Source organism: Bison bison, unplaced genomic scaffold (genome assembly GCF_000754665.1).
Source record: "Bison bison bison isolate TAMUID 2011002044 unplaced genomic scaffold, Bison_UMD1.0 scf7180017864519, whole genome shotgun sequence".
NCBI lineage: Eukaryota > Metazoa > Chordata > Mammalia > Artiodactyla > Bovidae > Bison > Bison bison.
In genome coordinates this window covers 9,587,936-9,613,760 of record NW_011495072.1, presented here as the reverse complement: position 1 = coordinate 9,613,760, position 25,825 = coordinate 9,587,936, and the positions used below count along the sequence as shown (strand labels likewise).

General features: G+C 38.4%; 1 protein-coding gene across 2 annotated transcripts in view; it reads right to left on the bottom strand.

Annotated features, from left to right (window-relative positions):
• Positions 1-235: 235 nt before the first annotated feature.
• Positions 236-25,825, bottom strand: part of DRAM2 (DNA-damage regulated autophagy modulator 2) — a 29,829-nt gene continuing 4,239 nt past the window's right edge. For both annotated transcript variants that reach the window (XM_010830855.1, XM_010830854.1), the window contains 7 exons: positions 20,697-20,841; positions 16,614-16,681; positions 14,835-14,974; positions 4,728-4,905; positions 4,122-4,204; positions 3,405-3,497; positions 236-2,885 (listed from right to left, as the gene is read on the bottom strand). In XM_010830855.1, the coding sequence (XP_010829157.1) occupies positions 2,778-2,885; positions 3,405-3,497; positions 4,122-4,204; positions 4,728-4,905; positions 14,835-14,974; positions 16,614-16,681; positions 20,697-20,827 (801 nt within the window). In that variant the 5' untranslated portion in view covers positions 20,828-20,841 and the 3' untranslated portion in view covers positions 236-2,777. The remainder of the gene's footprint in view (positions 2,886-3,404; positions 3,498-4,121; positions 4,205-4,727; positions 4,906-14,834; positions 14,975-16,613; positions 16,682-20,696; positions 20,842-25,825) is intronic.

The following is a 25,825-nucleotide window of genomic DNA, read 5'->3' as shown; positions in this document are numbered from 1 at the left end:
TTCTGAGGCATTCTCTTTGTATTCCGTTCAAGTCTTCTGAGTAGGTGAATTCTCAGATAAACTGTATTTCAAATTACCATGCCTTGTGGAGGATACAACTGTTTACATTGGTAAGACCAATAATGCCTCAGAAAGACTTTTCCTTTGTCTTAGATCTATTCTACATTCTTACCTTCCTAATAAATACACTGTTTTAAAAACCAGCACTCTGGTTGGTTGAAAAAAAGACAATATTAGGGCAGTAATCCAACATTTATTCAATTTCATTTCATGGCAAGTCTGTATAGAACACTGCACAAGAAAAGTTGTCTTTCTCTTTCATAAATCCACTGAATATTTACAGCATGACACTATTCTAGAAACGGATAATCTTGGTAAGCAGGATAATTAAAAAGAGTTCTCACATTATATTAGATATCTAGGTTGATATTCTAAAAGCTGATTAAAAGAGAACTAGTTCAGGCTCCTACATGTTAGTCTGCCATCTCCTAAAACCCTGTTCTCATCAATAAGCAACTGATGTAAGGAGACAAAACTGGGTAACAGCATTCTTGTTTTTCAAAATCATAATGCTGAAATAGACACATCCATTTCATTTACATTTCATGACTAAAATTCATTCTTTTGCCTATACTTGACTAAAAGGGAAATGTTGTCTTGCCGTGTCTTTAAGAACTCAGGAAACAGTATCTGTTGATTTTGTCAGCTTAACCTCCTATTCTCAAAAGTCTACATTCAAAACCAAATTAATTGAACTACCTTACCCATTCATCCAAGCTATTAATACTACTATCCGATAGTGTTGGCAAGGCATACTTTGAGGGAGGGTATAGTTAGCTTCCATTACTTCAGGCTTAAGATAAGGGATGAAGGCACATTCAAAAATTTCTATTTATAATCTCTTTTTAAACTTATTCATATTTTCAGCCCATGTTATTTCTAAGGGTAAAAGTTAAATAATGAAATTAAAATACTATTCAAGTAATATTTTTTGTTTTTAAAATAATTTAAAGTTGTTACTGTACCTCTAAGTTCTAATATGGAAGCACAAGTCCATGTTCTTCCCTGTGCCATCTTGCCCCCACATAAACTATAATTTTATGACCTTTGATTTTATCTGTTTCCTTCTTACCATACTGTGGTCCTTCACAACTTAGATTACAGCTTCCTTGAGGGACAGCAGTCAGGACTAGATACTGTTTCACAGATGTGGTCGCACATGATGTGGTTGCACATGATGAAAATCATGATTTTCAGAGGCATTAAAAAGACGTTTTACGGTTTGTACTGAAAATTTTTTTCAGTGATGTCAGATATCAACCAGTGTTTACTGAAATGTTTCCCATGTTCACTGTTGCTTTATATAGCTAAACAGTATTGTATTCCATTTTCTATCTTATAAGTACAGAAGTCTTCAGAAACATTTACCTTTTTACAACCAGCAAGCTTTTCATAATTGAGATCTATGGTTCTACCATATAACCATCTTCCCTTAATTGCTCTCTCTTACACTTTAAACCTTTCCTTACCATCTTTTATTCTGGCTATGGATCCACTTCTTCTAAAAAGAAAAACCTTGTTAATCTTCTTCAGAGATTCTTTTGCAAATCATTTGATCACTGGGCACCTTACAGATGAGTGTTTTCTTCTTCTGAATTTTATCTGGGATCTGTAAACCATTCTTTATCTGCACAGTTAAGGATTCAAGTAGAAGTGCTCCAATTACTTGCATGTCCAGAGAGAAACAAAATTATTTTGGTGGGTGCATGTATCATCATTATTCTACACCTAGTTTTTCTGGATTGCTGTTTCTATCCTTTAGAATTGGGGTTCTACAAAGATCACATCCCATTAAAAAAGGTCCAACATCTGTTCAAGGTTTCTTTTTCAAATAATTATAATTTGCTATAAATGAAATCTTAATGAATTCTTGAGTGTAGTTTGAGGTGACTTTTACATTAATTATACTTGCTGTTATTCAGAAACTTCTCAGCCTTGTGTCGGAACATTAATCACTGTTCTATACAAAATGTAACTGGAGTACATTTACCTATAGCTGTTTTTTTTCATTCATTAGTAATTAAAGTTTCACATCAGAGACTAACCTTCATGAAACAAGTGCGAGCGAGCAGGTGTGACAGACCATTTAGCATAGTATCTGGCCTTGTGGCAGCAATCAAATCAATATCCACAGAATATCTTGTGCAAAGCTTAAGCAATTAAAGTGCTCATGTGAATTCAGGTCTACTTCCCTTTAAAGCTGGATTCCAGAAGAAATAAATTTTATAAAGACTGTATGAAATGTATTAATATGGTAAAACTATTACTTCAAAACCCAATTCTAAAGGAGCTGTTGAGCATTGCTGATTATTTGGGGTCCTGAAATGTTTCTCTTACATAACTGCTCCGAACAAATCATGAGTTTTAATGGTTTTAAAAATGTGAAAAGTTGGATTTTGCAGACTGCTTGGTGCAGTTCTGGTTGTTTCTCTTTAAAAAAAAAAGTAGAAAAAAAATATACAATGTTGTAGTCCTTTGGTTATACTTTCTGGGCTAAAAAAGTATAGGCATAAATGTTCTTACATGATCCTCTTGAAGATGTCCTTTAAAACAACATCAAATGTCTTAATTCATGTCTCTTGATTATCGGGATTCTTTCATGTCACAGTCAGCCTTGATTAAATGGTTGAAAACTTCAGAGCAGAATAAGTAACTTTCATGAATATCTCCCCAATCCCTGAGAATCATAATCACCAAAGGTATATTTTGTCGTTTCATCATACATCTCTGGAAAGTAGCCATGTTCGTTCATTGTTAACAGGGCAAGGAGCAGTGTCATAAAGGGTTAATCCATGTAAAGTGGCTTCGACCCGTAAAGAAATTTTCTGGAACAGAAAAGAAAATTACATACAGAAGTTTGCTCCTTAAAGACAGATCACATGTTCAATATATTCTGGGAATATCTTGGGATCCAGAATGTAAACCAATTCTAATGAAGAACAAGAGAGAGATGGCTGTTGTACTGCCAAAGTATCATCTGTAGTACAAACAGAATTGTGAAAAATAAGCTTCTTTCCTCAGAAGTTCTTTGGTTTTCTCTGGTTTCTATGAAGAATCAATAAAACTAAATGTGGAGGATGGCCTATATAAATGTACCCTGAGTTGATAAAAACTCTGAGAGAATATCTGCAAATTTAATTGTTTTACAACCCTATTTTCAAGGCTTAACCTTGCTAACAGAACACTATTTCTCAAGGCACAGAAACAAATCACGTTAGAAGCTCCTCTTCTGGCTCACTGCTTAAGAAGTTAATTTTTGAAAAAGCGAGAGAGTTGCCTATAGAAAGTTTCTTATTCCACCAAAGGAAGTTTGACAGCATATATCTAATTCTACATTTTCTTACCTGAAAATCACGAATGTAAGTCAGGAAAAAACCAAAGAAGGAAAGTGACATAGACCATTCTGCTGCCGTAGTAATCATGTGAAGCACATAACCCTTAAGTGACAACAACAACAAAAAAAACAGTTCTGTGAAATTTCATTCATATGACCTCAAATAAAAAACCTGTAATATTTATAAACCAATCAGTATTCTGAAATATCAACCCCTGATTTATTTGACATATCTCTAGAATTAAAGGTGGACATTAAAGACATCCTAAATGATCTATCACATTTTCATTTATAGCAAGTAAAATTTTCATTCAAATAACTAAGAACAGGAGAACTTAACTCTACAACCAAGAAGTTACTGCCTTTTCCAAAGTCATGAGCCATTAAATCCCACTAAAAAAGTTTAAGTAAACAATGCTCAGATTAATAGGTGGCTCAGTGGTATAAAGAATCTGCTTGCAATGCAGGAGATGCAGATTCGATCCCTGGGTCAGAAGATCCCCTGGAGAAGGGAATGGCAACCCACTCCAGTATTCTTGCCTGGAAAATCCCATGGACAGAGAAGCCTGGAAGGTTACAGTCGACAGAGTCCCCAAAAGTTGGATATGACTGAGCAACTGAACATGCACACATGCAAAAAATGCCCATGACAAACTTGATACTACATTTTGAGCATTAAAATATGGGTTCTGATTAGGAGTATCTAGTAAATTATTTCAGTTCTTACTTTGTCCTCAGGGTTCCAATGGAGTTTCTGTACTACATCAGCACCAAAACTGCCATTGTACAAAAGTGATGAGCAAGTCAGCACTATTAAAAAGAAATGTCAAGGAAGAATCTCAAGGAAGACATGTTAAGTTTAAGCTAAACTCAAAATTAAAAACAAATATCTTCAAAGATCTAAAAGGATCACACATATATTTGTTTCCAAGGCCCAAAACCATTTTCTTAAAGACTTCATATTACATGGCATTAGTAAAATTTAAAATGTGCCCATATTATTATAAAATGCTTCGCAGAGTCAGTTTCTCTTTGCTCAATAAATTCTTAGTTCTATCATAAGCTTTGCTACACAATTGTTCTTAAGGAGGGAATCAACTCATCTTTCCTATCTTTGAAGTGAGTATGATTAGGCTAGACATTATCTTTGCTTCTCACTCAGTTACCATGTCCCAAGTAAAAATTTGAATTTCATGATTCAAATTAATTTAGGATTTAGTAAACCAAGAAGCTCGCTCACAAAAGGCCTGTTTACAACATGTCAACAGTGTTCACTTAAATTTTGTTGTTCAGTTCCCTTTCAAGGGTAGCCACATTTTACAGCAAAGGATACTGCTAAATGCACTTACTCCACACCAGATAACCAATAACAGTCTGATCCAGAAGACTTGTTTGCCATGAATTTTGGGCTGCATTTGGTAGGAAAGGATAGTCTGAACAAACATATACAATGAGCCCATGCCAAATGTGAGCACAGCTCCACACACATGTACAGCAAAAAAGGTGGTTTTCTGAGAGGTAAAAGGAAGAAATAAGTCAATAAAAGAAACACCAAAAGCATCACAAACACAATATTTAAAAACACAAGTCCAGCAAATTCAACAGGACATTCACTGAGTAGGAAAGCTATGTAGAGTCTACAGATTATTTCCTGAGATAATTTTCTCTCAGTACTGAGAATAAACCTGAAAATTACAGTCATCCAAATTACTTCATATGCCACTAGTGAAAACATATAGTAATTACTCATTTACTCATTTAATCATGCTTATTTGGGTGCCTCTTATGTGTCAAGCTACTGTTCTAAGCATTCATATATGAGTAAACAAATCAGATAAAAATTTGGTCCTCACAGATTACATTCAAGTGAAGGAACACAAACAATAAAAAATAAACTTTAGAAATAATTCCATATATGTTAAATAGTGATATGGGTTATAGAAAAAGAGTAGAACAAAGTAAAGAGAACTAGGATGGTTGGCAATGCAGGAGGCAAGGAGTATCAACTTAAATTTAAATAAAATCTAAATACAATTTAAAGGTTAAAGAAATTAAAACATTCTTGTTTCTAGTTTGACTTGTTTTGATAAATTATACAAGAGATTAGCATAAACTGCAAATTTTTTCTGTTACCTTACTCTTTGTTTTTGAATTATTGTTTTCCTTTGCTTTACTCTCATTAATATCTATTTACATTTTACTTTTTACTATATATGTCCCTGTTTAAAAGTGATGACAGTAGCTTCCCAAAAATTCTATTATCAAAGCCTTTGGTTGAAGTATTAGGTTGGTGAAAAAGTAATTGAGGTTTTGGACCACTGCAACTAGGCTCAAACATATCTTTATTAATCAAAATAAGAACCATCACAATGACACATTTTTGCCAATGAGAAATAAGTTTGTTTACTCCTGTAGCATAAAAATTCTTGCCTTGAGATTCAACAAACTCTCGGAAAGCATTTTCTGCCTCCTGCTAGTTGTGGAAGCATTTTCCCTGCAAAAAGTTTGTCGAGATGCTTGAAGAAGTTGTAGTCAGTTGGCGAGAGGTCAGGTGAATATGGCAGATGAGGCAAAACCTCACAGCTCAATTTGTTCAACTTCTGAAGCGTTGGTTATGCAATGTGCAGTTGGATGCTGTAGTGGAGAAGAACTGGGCCCTGTCTGTTGACCAATGCCAGCTGCAGGCATTACAGTTTTTAGTGCATCTCATCTACTTGCTGAACATACTTCTCAGATGTAATAGTTTCGTTGAGATGCAGAAAGCTGTAGAGGATCAGACAGGCAGCAAGCAGACCACCAAACAGTGACCATGACCAAGTTTGGCTTTGGGAAGTGCTTTGGAGCTTCCTTTCAGTCCAGCCACTGAGCTGGTTGTTTCCCATTGCTGTATGAAATCCACTTTTCATCGCACATTACAATCCAATTGAGAAATGGTTTGCTGTTACATAGAATAAGAGAAGACAACACTTCAAAATGATGATTTTTTTTTTTTGCAGTCAGTGCATGAGACACCTACTTATTGAGCTTTTTCACTTTTCCAATTTGCTTCAAATGCTGAACGACAATAGAACGGTTGACACTGAGTTCTTCGGCAACTTCTCGTGTTGTTTTAAGAGGATCAGCTTCAATGATCCTCTCAATTGGTTGTTGTTAACTTCCAACAGCCAGTCACAGTGTTCCCCATCTTCAAGGCTCTCGTTTCCTTTGCAAAATTTCTTGAACCACCATTGCAATGTATGTTCCTTAGCAGTTCCTGGACGAAATGAGCTGATGTTGCAAGTTGTCTCTACTGCTTTATGACCCATTTTGAACTTGAATAAGAAAATTGTTCAAATTTGCTTCATCTAACATCATTTCCCTAGTCTAAAATAAACATACAAATAAACAGCAAGTACTAAGTCATGAGCAAAAAAAAAAAAAGTGAAAAATGTGCATTAAAATAGTGTATAACATAATCACATTTACTTAAGAATGTATTCTAATAACAAACAGCAAAGTTCAACAATCCAAAATCACAATTACTTTTGTACCAACTTAATACAGTTTTCTAAACGGATGCTGTCTGTGTCACTTGGTTGACAAGATACCACACAAGATACGTGGTATGAGGGTATGACTCCCCAGTGTTCATGCAACACTATTTTCAACAGCCAGGACGTGGAAACAACCTAAATGTCCACTGACAGATGAATGGACAAAATGTGATACATATACACAATGGAATATTACTCAGCCATTAAAAGGAATGAAACAGGGTCACCTGTAGAGACGTAGATGGAACAAGAGTCTGTCATACCAAGTGAAATAAGTCAGAAAGAGAAAAACAAATATCGTATATTAACACATATATATGGAATCTAGAATGGACACGTAGACACAATAGGGAAGAGGAAGGTAGGAGAAACTGAGACAAAATGGGATTGACATATATACACTACCATGTGTAAAACAGACAGTTAATGGGAACCTGCTGTATAGTACCGGGAGCTCGGCTTGGTGTTGTGATGACCTAAATGGGAGGGATGCGGGGCGGCAGGGGCGAGGAGGAGAGGTGGGAGCGAGGTCCAAGAGAGAGGGGATATGTTCCCTGGTGGCTTAGATGGTAAAGAACTTATCAGCAATGCGGGAGACCTGGGTTTGACCCCCGAGTTGGGAAGATGTCCTAGAGAAGGGAATGGCAACCCACTTCCATACTCTTGCCTAGAGAATTCCATGGACAGAGGAGCCTGGTGGACTACATACAGTCCATGGGGTCACAGAGTGGGATATGACTGAGCGACTACACTTTCATGGCTAACTCACTTCATTGTACAGCAGAAACTAACACAGCATTGTAAACCAATTACATTACAATTAAAAAAGTAAAATTTAAATTAAAAGAAAAAAGAGGGTATGACTAAGGTAATAAAAGAGAGATTAGGTTAGGGGTTGGTTCTCTCCTTCTACAATCAACTATGCTAATTCACATACAGTCTACTTTTTTTAGCTGAAGGTGTAAGAAGTCTCAAGTATAAAGAAATAAAGATAACAAGTTATTTGGATTCCTTTGGAGAAAGTGCTACTTTGATAAGGTTTGGGATGTTTTAAGTGCCAGTAAGTTATGAGCACTGGGAAGGGAAAAAATCATTGTTACTATCACCTTGGGTCACAAAGAAAAAAAAAGTTCAGCACCCATAAATCAATACAAAATGGTATTATCTTCTTGGTTCATGTGAATTTACCAGTATATATGGATACAGGCTGCAAAAGTGAAATTGACAGGGCTAAGAGCAGGATTTTTCTCCTTAAAAATATTCTCACATATATTTGACTGAAAAATATGAACAAGATAAAGGTTGAGCGTGTGCTGTGTTTAGTTGTTCAGTCATGTCCAACTCTTTGTGACCCCGTGGACTGTAGCCCACAAGGCTCCTTGTCCATGGGGATTCTCCAGGAAAGAATACTGGAGTGCCACACCCTCCTCCAGGGTATCTTCCCAACCCAGGGATTGAACCCAGGTCTCCCGCACTGCAGGCAGATTGTTTATCGTCTGAGCCACCTTGAAAGTTATATTTTATTTGGAAGACTTTCTGAAGACTTCATGTCCAGGAGGTAGCCTCTCAGATAGCTCTAAGAAACTGTCCTCAAGAGGTAAGGGAGGAGCCAGATATATATAAATTTTGCAACAAAGATGACTACTATTAATTAATAAAGAAAACCAGATATCTCAACTTAGTTTTGTGCTTTTCTATATATGGAAAGATGCAAGAGCCTGGGCTCACTGAAATCATTCCTTTGATAAGCACCTTAGCTATCTAGGTCCAGTATCCAGTCCCCATCCTGAGTCCCCTCAGGGTGCACTGCTGGGCGGTGGCTGCAGTGGCTGAAGGCTTGGCAGCTGGGAGCCCATTTGTCTCCATCCTGAGTTTTCTCAAGGCTCACTGTTGGGGACGACTGTAGTGGCTTGATGACTGCGATATTCTTTGTTTATTGACGTGGCAGGCAACATTTTTCATTCACATATTGATGAAGCTAAATATAGATATAGTCTGATGAATGCCCACATGTGACGAGCACACAGTTCCATCAACAAAATCCCATAGTTAAAAGAAAAAGAATAGAGAACATTCACTACTATGTTTATAATCAGAATGGAGGTGTATAAAGCTAGTTTTAACTGACAGTACTTTGGCTTAATCCATTTAATTTTGTCATTTAGAGACTAGGGAAACAGCAAAAGATCTTGAAATGGGCAACAGATACCCTTTCAATAGAATGTTAGGGCCTGTGGGAATGATTCTATAGAAATGTTAATTGTACTTGGCTTTGATTAGGCTATTTTGCAGGGAGAACTTTTACAATGATAGACATTATGTGTAGAGATAAAAGTTAACTTATTGAAAATGCATAGTAACACAAGTAATCAATGTGACTAGAAAGGCATACTGTGTCCTACTGAATGCAACTGACTTTCACTTTGTGAATAATGACCAGTTTTGTTAGTTTAGAATCTATAGTTTAGAATCTATTTGTGAATTCATTTGAGCATTCCTTTTCTGACTTGTAATTATATGGTACTCCGACTTCTTTTTGAAGTGGTTTGCAGTATCCACTATTCCTCTCATTAATTAACAAACTAAATGCAATCTTTGACACATGTACCGCAACAGTCACAATTTTATCTTCTTTAAAAATATATCATTTAGGACTTGCCTGGTGCTCCAGTGCTTAAGAATCTGCTTGCAATGCAAGGGATGGATACTGGTTCAACCCCTGGTCCAGAAAAATCCCACATGCCACAGAGCAACTGATTCTGTTGGCCACAACTACTGAGCCTACATGCACCCTATAGCCCATGCTCCACAACAAGAGATGCCATCACAATGGGAAGCCTGTGCACTGCAACTAAACAGCAGCCCTCGATCACTGCAAGTAGAAAAAGCCCTCATACAACAACAAAGACCCAGCACGGCCAAAAAATAAATAAATCTTAAAAAAAAATATATATATATATATATAATTTAACAAAGACAAAACATACTCCTTGACAAAGACAAGACAAATTATAGAGGTATGTGTGTGATCAGGGGCAAATGTTTGCTACAGAAATTATAAACCATGTACTGAATACCCTGTAATCTTCACCTAAATGTTTTAATGAAACTTAAAAACTAGTCATGTATGGATGTGAGAGTTGGACTATAAAGAAAGGTGAGTGCCAAAGAATTGATGCTTTTGAACTGTGGTGTTGGAGAAGACTCTTGAGAGTCCCTTGGACTGCAAGGAGATCCAACCAGTCCATCCTAAAGATCAGTCCTGAGTGTTCATTGGAAGGACTGATGTTGAAGCTGAAACTCTAATACTTTGGCCACCTGATGTGAAGAGGTGACTCATTTGAAAAGACCCTGATGCTGGGAAAGCAGGATGACCAAGGCAGGAGGGGAAGGGGACAACAGAGGATGAGATGGTTGGATGACATCACCAACTCAATGGACATGAGTTTGAGAAAACTCTGGGAGTTGGTGATGGACAAGGAGGCCTGGCGTACTGCAGTCCATGGTGTCGCAAAGAGTTGGACATGACTAAGTGACTGAACTGAGTGATATTCCTTCCAAAGTCTTCTTGAAGATAAATTTTCTAGGAAAGGAGAATGCCATGTGATAACAGAGGCATAAATTACAGTTATGCTGCCACAAGCCAAGAAATGCCAAGAATTACTAAAAGCTGAGAGAGAGGCATGGAATAGATTCTCGCTCTGAGCCCCCAAAAGGGAACCAAGCTACTAACATCTTGATTTCAGGTTTCTGGCCTCCTGAACCCTGAGAGAATAAATCTCTCTCATTTTTTAATATCTAGCTTGTGGTATTTTGTTATGACAGCTCTAGAAATTCAAAATAGGTTCCTGCCTAGTTATCCCTTCCAAGTTTCCTTGACGATAAATTTTTTCTAGGGTTAACTAAAGAATGTTACTCGCCATCTGGACCTACAGGGATTAGCCCTGGTAATCATTCATCTTCAACACACTCTGAACAGAGCTCAGGGCAGAGATTAGGAATGAGGCACTCTGTGTGCTGGGAGAAACTGGCACAACAGGCCTTCAGAGATAATTTTCAAGAGATAATTTTATAAACCCAAATTCTTGTATCCTCTCATACTTAGAAAAGCACTAACTTAGATAGTCCTGCCTTATGACGAGCAGCAACTTTCTATGAGACATGTGTTTGACTGAATGTACTCTTTCTCCAGTATCACATACATGCTGATGGGAACCCCCTTAACTTCTCTGGAACAGTTCCCCATAGCTATCTCAGAGGATGCCTCCAGGCTATCGTCCTCAGTCAAAGTCGCTGAGTTGTGTCCAACTCTTTGTGACCCCATACACTGTATAGTCTGTGGAATTCTCCAGGCCAGAACACTGGAGTGAGTAGCCTTTCCCTTCTCCAGGGGATCTTCCCAACCCAGGGATTGAACCCAGGTCTCTCGAATTGCAGGCGGATTCTTTGCCAGCTGAGCCACAAGGGAAGCCCTCATAAGTCCCCAAATAAAACTGCAATTCACATCTCTCACATCTCTCACATGGTATATTTTTATTTCAGTCGACACACTAGGATGGGAAAAATTCCTAAACACTGAGGACACATATTTGTTTTGCTGCATTTTGTTTTTTTTGATTGCTTGGCTGTACGCTTGCAGGATTTTAGTTCTCCAACCAGGAATTGAACTCAAGCCCTCTGAAAGAGAATCCGTCTGCCAATGCAGGAGACACAAGAGACGTGGGTTCAATCTCGGGTTCAAGAAGATTCCCTTGAGCACAAAGTGGCAACTCACTACAGTATTCTTGCCTAGAAAATTCCATGGACAGAGGAGCCTGGCTGGCTACAGTCCATGGGACCGCAGAGAGTTGGACATGACTGAGTGACCGAGCACACATATACAAAAACTTTGGCAGTGAAAGCACAGAGTCCTAACCACTAGACCACTAGGGAATTCCCTTGCTGGATGCTTTTATACACACTTGTTTTCAAAGAAATTAAATACTGTATTTTTTTAAGTCAGAGTTTTCAAAGGCCATATTGTAATTATTAGGTCTCTTTCAATGCAGACGATCACAGTAACAGGGAATTTTTTATCCATCCTGCTTAGTTCCTTTAGCCCCTCTCAATAAGTTACTAAATATTAATACTTAGTATGAAAGCATGTCTGTGCTAAGTACTATGTTAGGTTCTGGGTATACAATGGTGAATGAAACCACTGAACTATACTTAAAGGAGAAATATATCAACTTAAAAATTAAAAATAAATTTAAAAAACATAAATAAAAGATTATACTACCAGAAGTGCTGCAAAGAATTCGTTTTCAGATAATTAGAGAACACAAAGAAAGAAAACCTGAAATTTACAAGAGGAAATCTACTGACAAAAAAGACTGCCCTGAGAAATAAAGTCTGCCTACATCTATTTAGGCTTGGTTTGTAGCATGTGCAACAGAAGAAACAATGTATGAAACAGAGTTAAGTAAACCTTATTCAAGGAACACTGAAAGACCCCTGCTATGTGAGAGTTGGACTGTGAAGAAGGCTGAGCGCCGAAGAATTGATGCTTTTGAACTGTGGTGTTGGAGAGATTCTTGAGAGTCCCTTGGACTGCAAGGAGATCCAACCAGTCCATTCTGAAGGAGATCAGCCCTGGGATTTCTTTGGAAGGAATGATGCTAAAGCTGAAACTCCAGTACTTTGGCCACCTCATGCGAAGAGTTGACTCACTGGAAAAGACTCTGATGCTGGGAGGGATTGGGGGCAGGAGAAGAAGGGGACGACAGAGGATGAGATGGCTGGATGGCATCACCGACTCGATGGATGTGAGTCTGGGTGAACTCCGGGAGTTGGTGATGGACAGGGAGGCCTGGCATGCTGCGATTCATGGGGTCGCAAAGAGTCGGACTCGACTGAGCGACTGATCTGATCTGACCTGATGTATAATATAAGGAGGGGCAATGATGCAGCATGAGGCTATACAGGTAGACAGCAGTCAGATCTCACAGGACCTTTTGATTAATTAAGCAACTTGGCAGTTTAACAAATTATTTTTTTCTCTCTTGATTTTCTCTCTTTTCAAGTGACCTTGGACCTGTGAGCTTTAAGCAGGGGTACAAGGAAACAGGAATGAGGTGTACATGTATTTCTAAAAGATTACTTTGGCTGCAGCATCAAATTAAAGGGATGTAACACCGAATGCAGAAGAACTATTAGGGAGGCTATGGCAGTAATCCAAAGGAGAGGTGGTGAAATCTAAACTGGTTGAGAAGGAGATGGTAGAGACAGTAGGGAAAAAAAATGGAGAAGCAGATGATTTCAAGAAATATTTAAGAGATAAACCAACAAGTCCCTACTTTAAAATAAAGTGCTTGCCTCTCTTCCAATTTAAGCTCTGCACCTATAAATCCTTTGTAGACCTGGTTTGTATACAGTTTTTCCTATATGAATCAACTAGAGTTTGTCTCTGCAAGAGAGAAGTGGGGAGAAGAGAAAGAGGCATTTAACTCACCATTTTAAATAAGCAGTGAAAGTTTACATTAGAAAGGAAGGAAGGAGAACTGTTTGCTATGTGAGTAATGCTACAGGGTTTGCTTATAAACAGGCAATGAAGCCATGAGTAAAAGATGTAGAGCATATTCATTCAACAGGTCCAAAGCTGCATGAAAATAGATATTATCAAGAGAAAAAGTAATTTGAATCAAAATTACAAGGTCAATGAGACCCTTGTGATGAATGTGAATTAGAATGGAAGCTGAAAATAAAGAATGTATACAAATATGAACTGTTTTAATGGCTGAATGAGATTAAGGGAGAAAGGCAGTTTTGCATGGGTGCTATTAGGAACTCCCACTGGAATTCACTGGGCTGTGTAAAAAAGTATCAGCTACTAATAGAAGTAGTATGTTAAACGTGAAGGTCACTTTGCAATCCATTTTTACTATACAGTGATGAAAACTCTTGAGAGTCCCTTGGACTGCAAGGAGATCCAACCAGTCCATTCTGAAGGAGATCAGCCCTGGGTTTTCTTTGGAAAGAATGATGCTAAAGCTGAAACTCCAGTACTTTGGCCACCTCATGTGAAGAGTTGACTTACTGGAAAAGACTCTGATGCTGGGAGGGATTGGGGGCAGAAGGAGAAGGGTTCGACAGAGGATGAGATGGCTGGATGGCACCACTGACTCGATGGACGTGAGTCTGAGTGAACTCCGGGAGTTGGTGATGGACAGGGAGGCCTGGCATGCTGCGATTCATGGGGTCGCAAAGAGTCGGACACGACTGAGAGACTGAACCAAACCGACTGAACTGATGAGAGATATTGTTAAATTGATCAATGGATAACTGGAGCAAAGAATCACTATCCAAATACTAAAAACCCTGAACTATACAAATCGACTACAGAAGGCAGGACCATATTTGTGGTAGACAGCTAGCTAGCTGTCCACACAAATTTCTGTATCTCTTCCATAGTATAGAGTTGCCCTGGGAATTGCTGCCCAGCAAGATTTTATTTCCCAGCCTTTCTTGTATCTAGCAAAAGTGAATGTGAGTAGAACCATGTGAGTCACTGCCAGGTCAAAGTTTTTAAAAAGCAGGTGTGAATTCTGCATGTTCTCTTTGTTTCAGGCAGCTAAATGCAGAAGACAAAAGAGTCTTAAGGATTTGCAAGGCCCAAAGATGGGCAGTGTGTGGACCTTAAATCACTGTGGAAGGTAAGCCATCTACCAACCAAAAATACCAGCATGTGATGCATCTATGTGAAAACTAAACTTCAACTGTGTTAAGACACTGAAATTGTGACTTTGTTATAGAAGCAAGCATTACTCTAATATCTGCTTGGATTATGTAACTGGATCTTTAGGTTTCCTTTTTTAGCATGTATTTTTATGTACTTTAGGAAAATACTTACGCTAGGCTAAAACACAAACCTGGAAGTTTGCCACAAGAGAAAGTCCTAAACAACTCAGTAATCCAAGTACAAGGCCAGCCTTGTTTAATCTGATGATTCGATTCTCTTCAGGATTCAGAGCATGAACTTGCTTATATCGAACATAAATGGTCGCAACGCCTGGGAAAAGACAATTGGAAAAACAAAAAAGTAATAAATAACTAAGGAATAAAGTTGCCGATAAAAAGCTCACAAAAGTCAGTGGTATCTAGAAACATGGAGTCCCCCCACAACACCCCCCGCCCTCCGCCTGCACTCCACCCCTTGACCTCGCTGCATGTGGGATCTTAGTTCCCTGACCAGGGATCAATCCCATGCCCCCTGCATTGGAAGCTCAGTCTTAACCACTAGACCACCAGGGAAGTCTCAAGAAACATAGTTTCCTTTTTAAAGATAATCTGAGAGAAGAAAAAACAAAACAAGCAAAAAACCAGCTGTAGTTTCTAAAGAACTTTTAAGATTGTACTGTAAAACTACTATTATCTCTGTGTGACTGAGCAAGTTCTTTGCTTCCTGTGGGCCTCATGTTAAAAATATTTTGGAAAAATTTAAGAGGTGCATTTGATGTTTTCTGAAAATCTCTAATACATGTTATATAAAACACAAACTGGGGGTTTCCCAGGTGGTGCTAGTGGTAAAGAACACACCTGCCAATGCAAGAGATATAAGAGACGTGGATCCCTGTGTCAGGAAGATCCTCTGGAGGAAGGGATGGCAACCACGCCAATATTCTTGCCTGGAGAATGCCATGGAAAGAGGAGCCTGGCAGGCTACAGTGCTTAGGGTCCTAAAGAGTCAGATATAACTAAAGCAACTTCACACAAATTATTACATATGATTAGCATTAAAGTCTAAAGTAATTCGTTTGAAGAATATGGATAAGATAGACACAGGCAAAAAAACATCAAAGGATTATTTGCCTCAATCTCATTTCATTTCTAATTGCTACAACTTGGCTCAGATACAGCAGTCATTAACATAGGAAAAAAAACACAAAACCCCACTTGACTGTCCTTACTGGTTAAGAAAGGGCCAAATTAAACCTTCCATTGCAAAAATATTGCCAAAGAACTAAAAGTGTAGGAAACATAACAGAGATATACTTTTGTAGAGACATATTTCTGAAAACTTTAGTTACAAGATGAACTTCTGTACTCTGAAATAATTTTTTTAACTTAAGTGTTTGCCCTGAGCAAATAATAAACATGATATGGAAAAATGCAAATATTTAAAACAATCGCAATTGGTGGAAAAAGCATTATTTTAGTAAACCATTAATTAAAAAATTAGCTCAAAAAATAATGAAAGGAATGTAAAATAGTATAGTAGAACTGCATTTCTTTGGCATTAGAATATCGCTCAAAAATCAAAACAGAGTTTCATAGCTGTTCGCAAACTTCTCAATCGTTTATCTTAAAGGAATTTTGTTGAGGTTAGTTGTGGTCAGTGTGTTGACAGCTCTTTGTCCTCTACTGGTTATTTAAGAAATCCCCTTAAGACCTCAAGGAATATTTGGTTATACTTTACAGCTTCTATTTGCATGAGTAGTCAAATAGCTCTATAGATATTTTTAAAAGATTTACTTCCATAATTTAGCATTTCTAGACATTGTTTTTACTTTAAAAGAAACATATCTGTCATCAATAATTTAGTGATGATAACCCTCCTTCAGTGAAACTAGCAAGTAAAACAAATAACCGAACAGTAAAGGGCAATTCAGCTATAAATTTTGATTCCCAAAATCATTCTTACTACTTACATAAAACTGCGGCGATATTTAACATTGCCCCAAACAAGCATTTTTCTGGAGCCACTGTACCAGTGTCACTAGAAGAAAAAAAAAAAGGTATGAGGATTTCTCATGTTAGATAGACACGTGTATTTCTTCTAATGGATAAGAAACAAAAGAGGTTATTTCAAATCCTTTATCTTTTTATAAATTCCATGACTCAACTCTTAATTTTATAATGAGAACATGACAATTTCAGCTGTCAATATTTAATGTTCACTTTTTTCTCATATCACTTACGGTTATTTCTTTTTCATATAATAGAATTCACTATAAATTGATAAAATAGCTATCCTTGTCATGTTGAGGCTGCATTACTAACTTACATCAGTCAGGCAGCATGTTTATCTGTCTCACCTGAATATTCCCTAAATACCAAAGTTCCTTTCAGATTCTTTGGACATCTGTTGTTCTCTGCCTATAATTAAAACCTAATTGTTTCTTGATTACTTTTTAAAAATATTTATCTAGCACCTAACAGGATTGTCAGACAGCATTTTAGGGACAAAAACACTGTGGAAATAAAAGAGACAAAACCCTTGCCTTTGCCCTTCTGGAGATTCCACTCAAGGCCAGTTTTGAGTTCTCTCCTCTCTACAGCTTAGGTGACTCACGCAGCTTCCACTCCAGACTTCTATTAAAATCACAGATCACACTGGATTGCAATGTGTCTGTTTACATGCCTGTCTTTGAGTGCAGGATGAAATGCATAGATCCTGATTAACAGCCCACCATTTACTAACTGGGGAACCTTGGGCATGTTCTATGTATACGGTTCTCCCCTATCTAAAATATGGAGCTATCAATTTCTTCCCAGACTTATCAGATCAACATAAGGAAATGAAACTGTGGTCATGCATGCAAAGTATCTAGCATAGCTGCAGGCACACAGAAGACACTCTGTGAATGTTAGCTCCTTCCCCTTTCCTCAAACTACTGAAAAGATTAAAAAGACAAAGTCTTTATCCTCAAATTGAAGTAATATAGGAAGGAGATAAGAAGGATCTCAACCCTGATAATGGTAATTCAAAAAAAAGAGGAAAGTCATATCCACTAAGGAATCAATAATAAATACCTGGTGAATATTTGGATCAGATTTAGGAAAGTAAAGTATCAAATACTGATTCTAAGGATTGCTCCTTCCCACTCTACAATGTTTCTTAAGACACAAAAGATTTTGTTACTCTTTGATCATCTTCAGAGAGTGGGGATTGTCTTTGCTTCTACCTTTCAAATTTTCAAGAATAAATGCATATGTATTATTCTTATAATCAGAAAAAAATCCATGGAACTTCCTTGGTGGTCCAATGGTTAAAACTCTGTGCTTCCAAAGCAGGGGGCATGGGTTTGATCCGTGGTCGTGGAACTAAGATCCCACATGTTGCATGGTATCACCAAAAAATAAAAATAAACTAGAAAAAAAATCCATAATTTTAACTGTGATATTCCAAATGATGCTCCTGTTTTAGATTACCCATAAGTAAATAACTTATGGGGCTTCCCAGGTGGCTCAGATGGTAAGGAATCTGCCTGCAATGCAGGAGACATGGGTTCAATCCCTGGGTCAGGAAGATCCCTCGGAGAAGGGCATAGCAAACCACTCCCGTATTCTTGCCTGGAGTATTCTATGGACAGAGGAGCCCGGTAGGCTACAGTCCATGGGGTTGCACAGAGTCAGACACAACTGAGTGACTAACACTTTCACTTTCAAGTAAATAACAGCATGCACTTCCAAGATGGCTGGCTAAGTGTGCTCTGGATCAGAATGACAAACCGGCCTACAAATAAAAATAGCCAAGCCCATCACCTCATCAGCATTGCATTTCAACCCAGTGGTCATTACACATCATTAAAAAAAATTATCTGATCACTATTTTATGTTATTTATATTATTATGCATATATTAAATACAAGTTCTTTTCTTTTTTTTTGGCCACATAGCATGGTTTGTGGGATTTCAGTTCCCCAACCAGGGATCAAACCCAGGCCCTTGGTAGTGAAGTGAGGAGTTCTGACCACTGGACCACCAGAGAATTCCCAAATAAAAGTTTAAATATTTTGAAATATAAAATACATAGACATTCTAACAGTTTCTTCTTATACCCCAGTGGCTAGTCTCAGGAACCCTTCCTACACATTCATAACTTGAACCAAGAGAATACCTGAAGCACACTTGCAGAATTGTCTCTGAACTGTGAATTATCCCTGAAGTGAAATTTATATTTGGTTATGTCATATGGGGAGTGTAACAATGAAGTCTTTCAGGTAGGGTCTATGAGCTGAAAGGAACTTCACAGAGTATCTAGTCTAACTCTATCATTTTTCAGATGAAGACAATGAGCCTAGGGGAAGTAAACATAAGTACCACTGAGTTTACATACATTAAAATGTGGGAGGAAATTCTCCAGATAATAATACTACTAATAATACTAAACTAGCAAAAAAAAATTAAAAGGCAGAAGAACAGAGATAGAAAAGGAAGTGTCTAGTGTTCTATCAGAAAATCACATGCAGTACCATCAGAGAACTGAAACTCTGATAAAGAACTCAGTGGCCTCAAATTATAAAAAGCTCTTTGAAATGAAAGCAAATCCTCTAAGGGGAAATAAAAATGATGAAAGACTCTCAGGAATATGTATGCTCTCCTGGAGTTACTAGAGAATGAACTGGCTTTTAAGCTATAGGTCCTCTGATCAGAGTGGTAAACAGTGGTGACTTATCAAAATTATTCCTAGAACTGGAAACTTTATAGCTTTGGATTTTATAAATCTTCTTAAAGTAGACTCAATCTGTTGGTGACCTGTGTGCTACACCACACCATTGTGGAAACAGTAAATGACATGGCATTGCCCTGATCTCTTCCTGACATTTAAAACAGATAAATTTAGCCTTTAAGTTTATCACCTTTCAGAAGTGCTCTATTTTCTGTGTTGGAAAGGTTATTTTTCAGAGGGTAAACAAACAAATGAAACAACTCAACAACCAACAAATCAAACAACCAAACTGGAAGGAAATCAACCAAGTCGTTAATCATTCCTGGAGGGGCAGAAACTAGAGGGAGGCTGGAAAAGACTTTGAATTTCACTTTTATAATCACTCTAGTACTGTTTAAAACGTGTTATAATAACAACATATTGCCTTTATAACTGGAAAAAAAAAAAGATTATGGACATAGCACATGTAATCAAATACCCATACTTAAATCACAAGTAGTTTTGATATTTCAAAAACATTATCAACAAATTTAGATACTTAGTTGTGTCAGAAAAATCTAGGCAACATGTCATGAAGAGTAAGACCATAGTCTCTAGAATCAAATGGCTTACCTGGTCAAACTGAATCTTGGTTCCACCAATTACTGAGTCATATGCCCTTGAACAAACAACCTCCTTGGACCTCATTTCTTCCTCTATCAAATGGGGGTAATAGTTCCTAACTCAAAGGGTGGCTGTAAAGATTCAATTATTTAAGACCAATTTAAGAAGAATGCTTAGAACATTACCTTGTACACAGTAGGCAAATCAATTGATCTTTGCCATTACTGTTATCTTTGAAAGAAAGTGAAACTGTTAGTCACTCAGTAGTGTCCGACTCTTTGAGACCCCAGGGACTGTAGACCACCAGACTCCTCTGTCCATGGAATTCTCCAGGCAAGAATACTGGAGTGGGTTGCCATGCCCTCCTCCAGGGGATCTTCCTGACCCAGGGATTGATCTCGAGTCCCCCTCATTGCAGGCAGATTCTTATTACCGTTGTTCTAGTATTTTTGAATTGTAAGGGGAAAATAATTCCAACTCTATCTCCTGAAACTTTGAATACTTATTTGGAAAACAGGCATTGAGGTGTCACAGTTCACTAACTGAACCTTAACCATCTGTCTCCATATTTCTCTATCACACAGAAAGAACCAAATACAACTTCCTTTTTCTGCTTTTATTATTGTAATTTCAAACATAAAATTTGAATTTCAAAATGTTAAAATTGAATGTTGAGTTCAATATTAAAACATGAATGATACATACCATTCTCCACAAAAGAATACATTTCACTGACCTGATATAAGGCAAAACAGGGTCAACATGGTGAAGTGTTATAGCAGTGATATATGAAAATATGAAAGCAGCCGCTGTCCAAATTACAAGGGCTGAAGGAAGGAAACTGAGGCCTTGCTGAAACCACCACATCTCAAACAGGTCTCCTGAGGCAGAAAAAAAAAAACAAATTAGGTAAGATTATTCAAGAGTATTTCATCTATTCTACTTCAGCCATCCCATCCCACAAAATTGTACTCTTCATCCTCAGCTGTTTCACTTCTGATCAATTCCCATACCATCTACTGACACCTACTCTCCTTCAGTTTTGCAGTAAATGGAACCAGGAATCACCCACTTTCTGCATCCAGACACTATCTCTCTACCCCATCTTTCCACACATAATCAATTACCAAGGACTGTTAATTTCACCTCTTGGATTTCCTAAAATCTACCCCTTCTCTCCATCTTCACTGCTACTACTCTACCTAAACCACCATTATTTCTTGACCAGATTATTATTATAACTTTCTAAATGGTCCTCCCTTGGAGAAGGCAATGGCACCCCACTCCAGTACTCTTGCCTGGAAAATCCCATGGACGGAGAAGCCTGGTAGGCTGCAGTCCATGGGGTTGCTAAGAGTTGGACACGACTGAGCGACTTCACTTTGACTTTTCACTTTCATGCATTGGAGGAGGAAATGGCAACCCACTCCAGTGTTCTTGCCTGGAGAATCCCACGGACAGAGGAGCCTGGTGGGCTGCCGTCTATGGGGTCACACAGAGTCGGACACGACTGAAGCGACTTAGCAGCAGCAGCAGCAAATGGTCCTCCCTTAGTCTGGACCACAACCAACCCAGACTCTACTATAAAATTTTTTTTTTAAAGCACTCTAATTCTAAAAAACCAATCTGACTACTTTATTCTCCTCCAGAGAACCTTTCAGTGCCTCCCGCCATGCCCTTACAAGTTTTCTTTCCTTCTTGACATGGCCTATGGTCTTTTTATTGTCTGATCTCTAATTCAATACATTCCTCTCTGGCCACTTCTCTGTCTGCTCCCAGTTCCCTGCCTTAGCTATCACCATCTTCACCATCAATACAAAAACAGTGTTTACTGTGTCAGCAAGCCTACTAAGTACCTTAAACATATGATATCTTTATTCCTCAGAACAGAATCATGAGGTTAAGAGAACTGCCCAAGGTCATAGGACTGCAGTAGAGACAGTATTCAAATTCAGGCAGTTCCATTCTAACACCAATCACGATGCAAATCTCTTTCAGGTTGCCAAGTGTGTCATGCCCTCTTGCACACCTTTGAACCTTTGTTTTGTCTGGCTACAAATAGTGTCACACCTCCTCCTCCACTACCACACGTTAACTGCTATACATTTCAAGTCTCAACTCTTCTAGCTTCATCTGAGTACTCCTGCTTTGTTTCCGACGGCACCCTTACTTTCTCAACAAGGACACTGCTTGTTTGGTTCTCTTTCTCACTTAACTTTAGAAGGCCTATCTACACATATACCACACATCACCACTTTCTCCCTTAAATTCCAGACTGAGGATGTTGGTAAGTAATTAGGTGTTAATAATATGAATTAGAAAATATTAATGTATCTTCATGCATTTAATATTTAAAAATATAGAAATACTTTCAAATTACAAGAAATTACTATTACACATGTGAAAATAACTTCATATTTGGAGGAGTATCTTCTCATAGTGTGACAGACTGCAATTCAGTATTTCCCATGAACTCTGTAAAAACTTAAACTCTTATCTCCACGATCCTCCAACGTGCTCAGCTTCCTCATCTCAGACTGACCTTCCAAATAATGAAACCTCAGCCATTTTGACTCGTACTTCAACTCTGATCATCTGACTTGCTACTAAATATGTACATCTAAACTTTGCTAAGTAAGTTTCTTTTCCTTTATCCCTAGAGTCACCATTGTACACTCAACTTGAGTAATTTCCTGTCTGAATCATCATAATCTCTTTTCTGTTCTTTCTTCCTGTCATCCCTTAACATTCCATCAATTTTACTCCTCTATTTAATCATGCTAGTTCCCTGGGGCTTCCCTGGTGGCTCAGATGGTAAAGAATCTTCCTGCAATACAGGAGACCCAGGTTCAATCCCTGGTGCAGAAAGATCCCTGGAGAAGGAAATGGCAACCCACTCCAGTATTCCTGCCTGGAGAAATTCCATGGACAGAGGAGCCTGGTGGGCTACAGTCCATGGGGTCGCAAAGAGTCGGACATGAATCAGCAACTAACACTTTCACATTGGGTGCCTTGCTTGGGAACTCTCCTTAGGCAGTAAATTAGAGCCATTGTTTCCCATCTCTCAGGGATCACTCCCAGTCTTTCTTCACCTGATGCCAATTCCTTGCAAAGTTCCTACAGGACTTTCCCCAGCATGTTTCTGGACAATAATTCTTAATTTCTATAAATTTTGAGTAACTTCTAAAAATTTGAATTTAAAATCTTTAGGAGTCTAGTTTCGACTTTGTTGGTTCTGACAGCCCTTGCACACTTTTTTTCCCCCCAATTTTTGACTATGAGCTCCTGTTTCAGTTCAGTTCAGTCGCTCAGTTGTGTCCGACTCTTTGCGACCCCATGAATCGCAGCACACCAGGCCTCCCTGTCCATCACTAACTCCCGGAGTTCACTCAGACTCATGTCCATCGAGTCAGTGATGCCATCCAGCCATCTCATCCTCTCTCGTCCCCTTCTCCTCCTGCCCCCAATCCCTCCCAGCATCAGAGTCTTTTCCAATGAGTCAACTCTTCCCATGAGGTGGCCAAAGTACTGGAGTTTCAGCTTTAGCATCATTCCTTCCAAAGAAATCCCAGGGCTGATCTCCTTCAGAATGGACTGGTTGAAGCTCCTGTTTAGATGATCTTAATTGGGAGTATTCTAAAAGGTTTAGTTTAAGGGTGAATCATTCCAGAGAGGGTCTATATTTTTTTCCAGATACTCTGGCATATTATGAACCTAGGTTGACTTTAATATCTTGGCTTCCAAGTTTTTCAGATCATGTATACAAGTAAATATAAACTTTGAATCTGAGCGATGACAGGCTCTATAGTTTTAAGTTCTTATGTGGTATCTTTAGTTCCCCACCTGGAGCTGTGATGAAAAGGAACAAATTTGTGCTCCTTCTTTGCCAGGAAGGAGATATTTTTTCCTAGCCCATCTTTCATTGAATATGTAGATTTTTGAGGGTCCTGGCTGATTTGAGGGAAGAGGTTGTTCTCCAAGGCCACAAGTTGTACAACTGCAAATGGGAATATTTACACTTTATTTTTTATGAAAAAGTCATCCCTGACACACAGGCATCACCTACACCAACTATATAACATGAATGGTGTCTCTGGAAGTTATACATCCGGGAGGTCAAAGGGTTATGAATTCTCTCTCTCTAACTTGGGTGGTAACAGGGGTAGCCTATCATTTATCCATAATTGTACTTTATTTCAAAGCCCCCTCAAAAGACACACTACTAGTTTACTACCCTGGTGTCAACTCTCTTCGACTTTTTAACCCTGGGAATTTCCCCTTCTTTCCTATGAGGACTGCTATACATTTACAAGGCTAATATAATTTATTCAGGCTTTGGGTGTTTTGGCAAAAGGGATTTTCAAAAGATTTTGTCCACCCTATTGCTAGAAGCATGACCTCTTCTTAAAAAAAAAAAAAAAGCCAAAACTCCCAGAATCCCACGGACCGTGTTAATCTCAGGTATGTTGGAGGCTGTGGTCCCAGTCAAGTTCCAGAGTATGGGATAAAGTCAGAGAAGAGAGTCAGAGTGGTGGAGATAGATGATTCATTTTATTCAAAGTTGGGGACAGCACTGTCTTTGTCCAGGGAGAATGGGAAAGCCTATTTTATTTTATTTTACTTTATCGGCCTTGCCATGCAGCTTGCAAGATCTCAGTTCCTGGACCAGGGACTGAACCCAGGCCATGGCAGTGAAAGCCTGGTACTCTTAACTACTGGGCCACCAGAGAATTCCCACACGATCTCTTCCTTTAATTGTTTGTGCATGTCCAAATCCTTCCTATTCTTCAAAATCGGGCTTAGATACCATATCCACACAATGTTCCCTAATCCATTTGGATCTGGAAATAAACATTCCTTCTTCTGAGAACATCTGACTTGCACATCTCTTACAGCTCATTTTCTTTGACAGTATAAAAACTGGGGAGGGTGTCTGAAGTGGATAAAATCCTTGATGAGGAATTCCATTTCTCTACTCACAGAATAGGGACTTGCCCATAAAAAGTACTCAATAACCCAGACCAGATCCTCATAAACCCCAAAAAGGTTCATGATTTTTCTATTTCAGTTAATAGTACAAGCAATCCCCGACTTACAGTTCATCTTTACGATGGTACAAAACCAATTTGCGTTCAGTAGAAATCACACTTCAAATTTTGCCCTTTTCCTAGCCTAGTGATATGCAGTACAATATTCTTGTGACAAGATGCAGGTCCTGGTCATTTGCAACCATTCTTATTCCTAGTTACCACTGTAAACACTCAAATAAGATTCTCAGTTCTCTTGGCCTGTGTTTTTCCTTCCCCTCCATCCATTCTACACGCACTGCCAAATTAACTTTCCTAAAACATATTTCTGCTCAAAAACTTCTTTAAATAAAATCATGTTAACTTGGGCAAGCTTCATTAATTTCTCTGAACCAGTTTCTCCTTTGAAAAATGACAATAATATTATTGGCAAAGGCTGTACTGTCCAATACAGTCAGTACCAGCCACAGGTGAAGAGCTGACTCACTGGAAAAGATCCTGATGCTGGGAAAGACTGAAGACAAAAGGAGAAGGGGGCGGCAGAGGAGGAGATGGTTAGATAGCATCACAGACTCAATGAACAAATTCAGGGAGACAGTGGAGGACAGAGGAGCCTGGCTTGCTGCAGTGCCTGGGGTCACAAAGAATCGAATACATAGCGACTGAATAACAACAACAAAGCCACATGTGACTATTTAAATTAAAAACTTCAGTTCCTCAGTTGTACTAGATGCATTTCAAGTGCTCAGAAGCCACAGCTGTAGCTACCATACAGGATGGTGAAAATATGGAACATTTCCATTATCATGGAAAAGTTCTATTGGACAGCACTGGATCA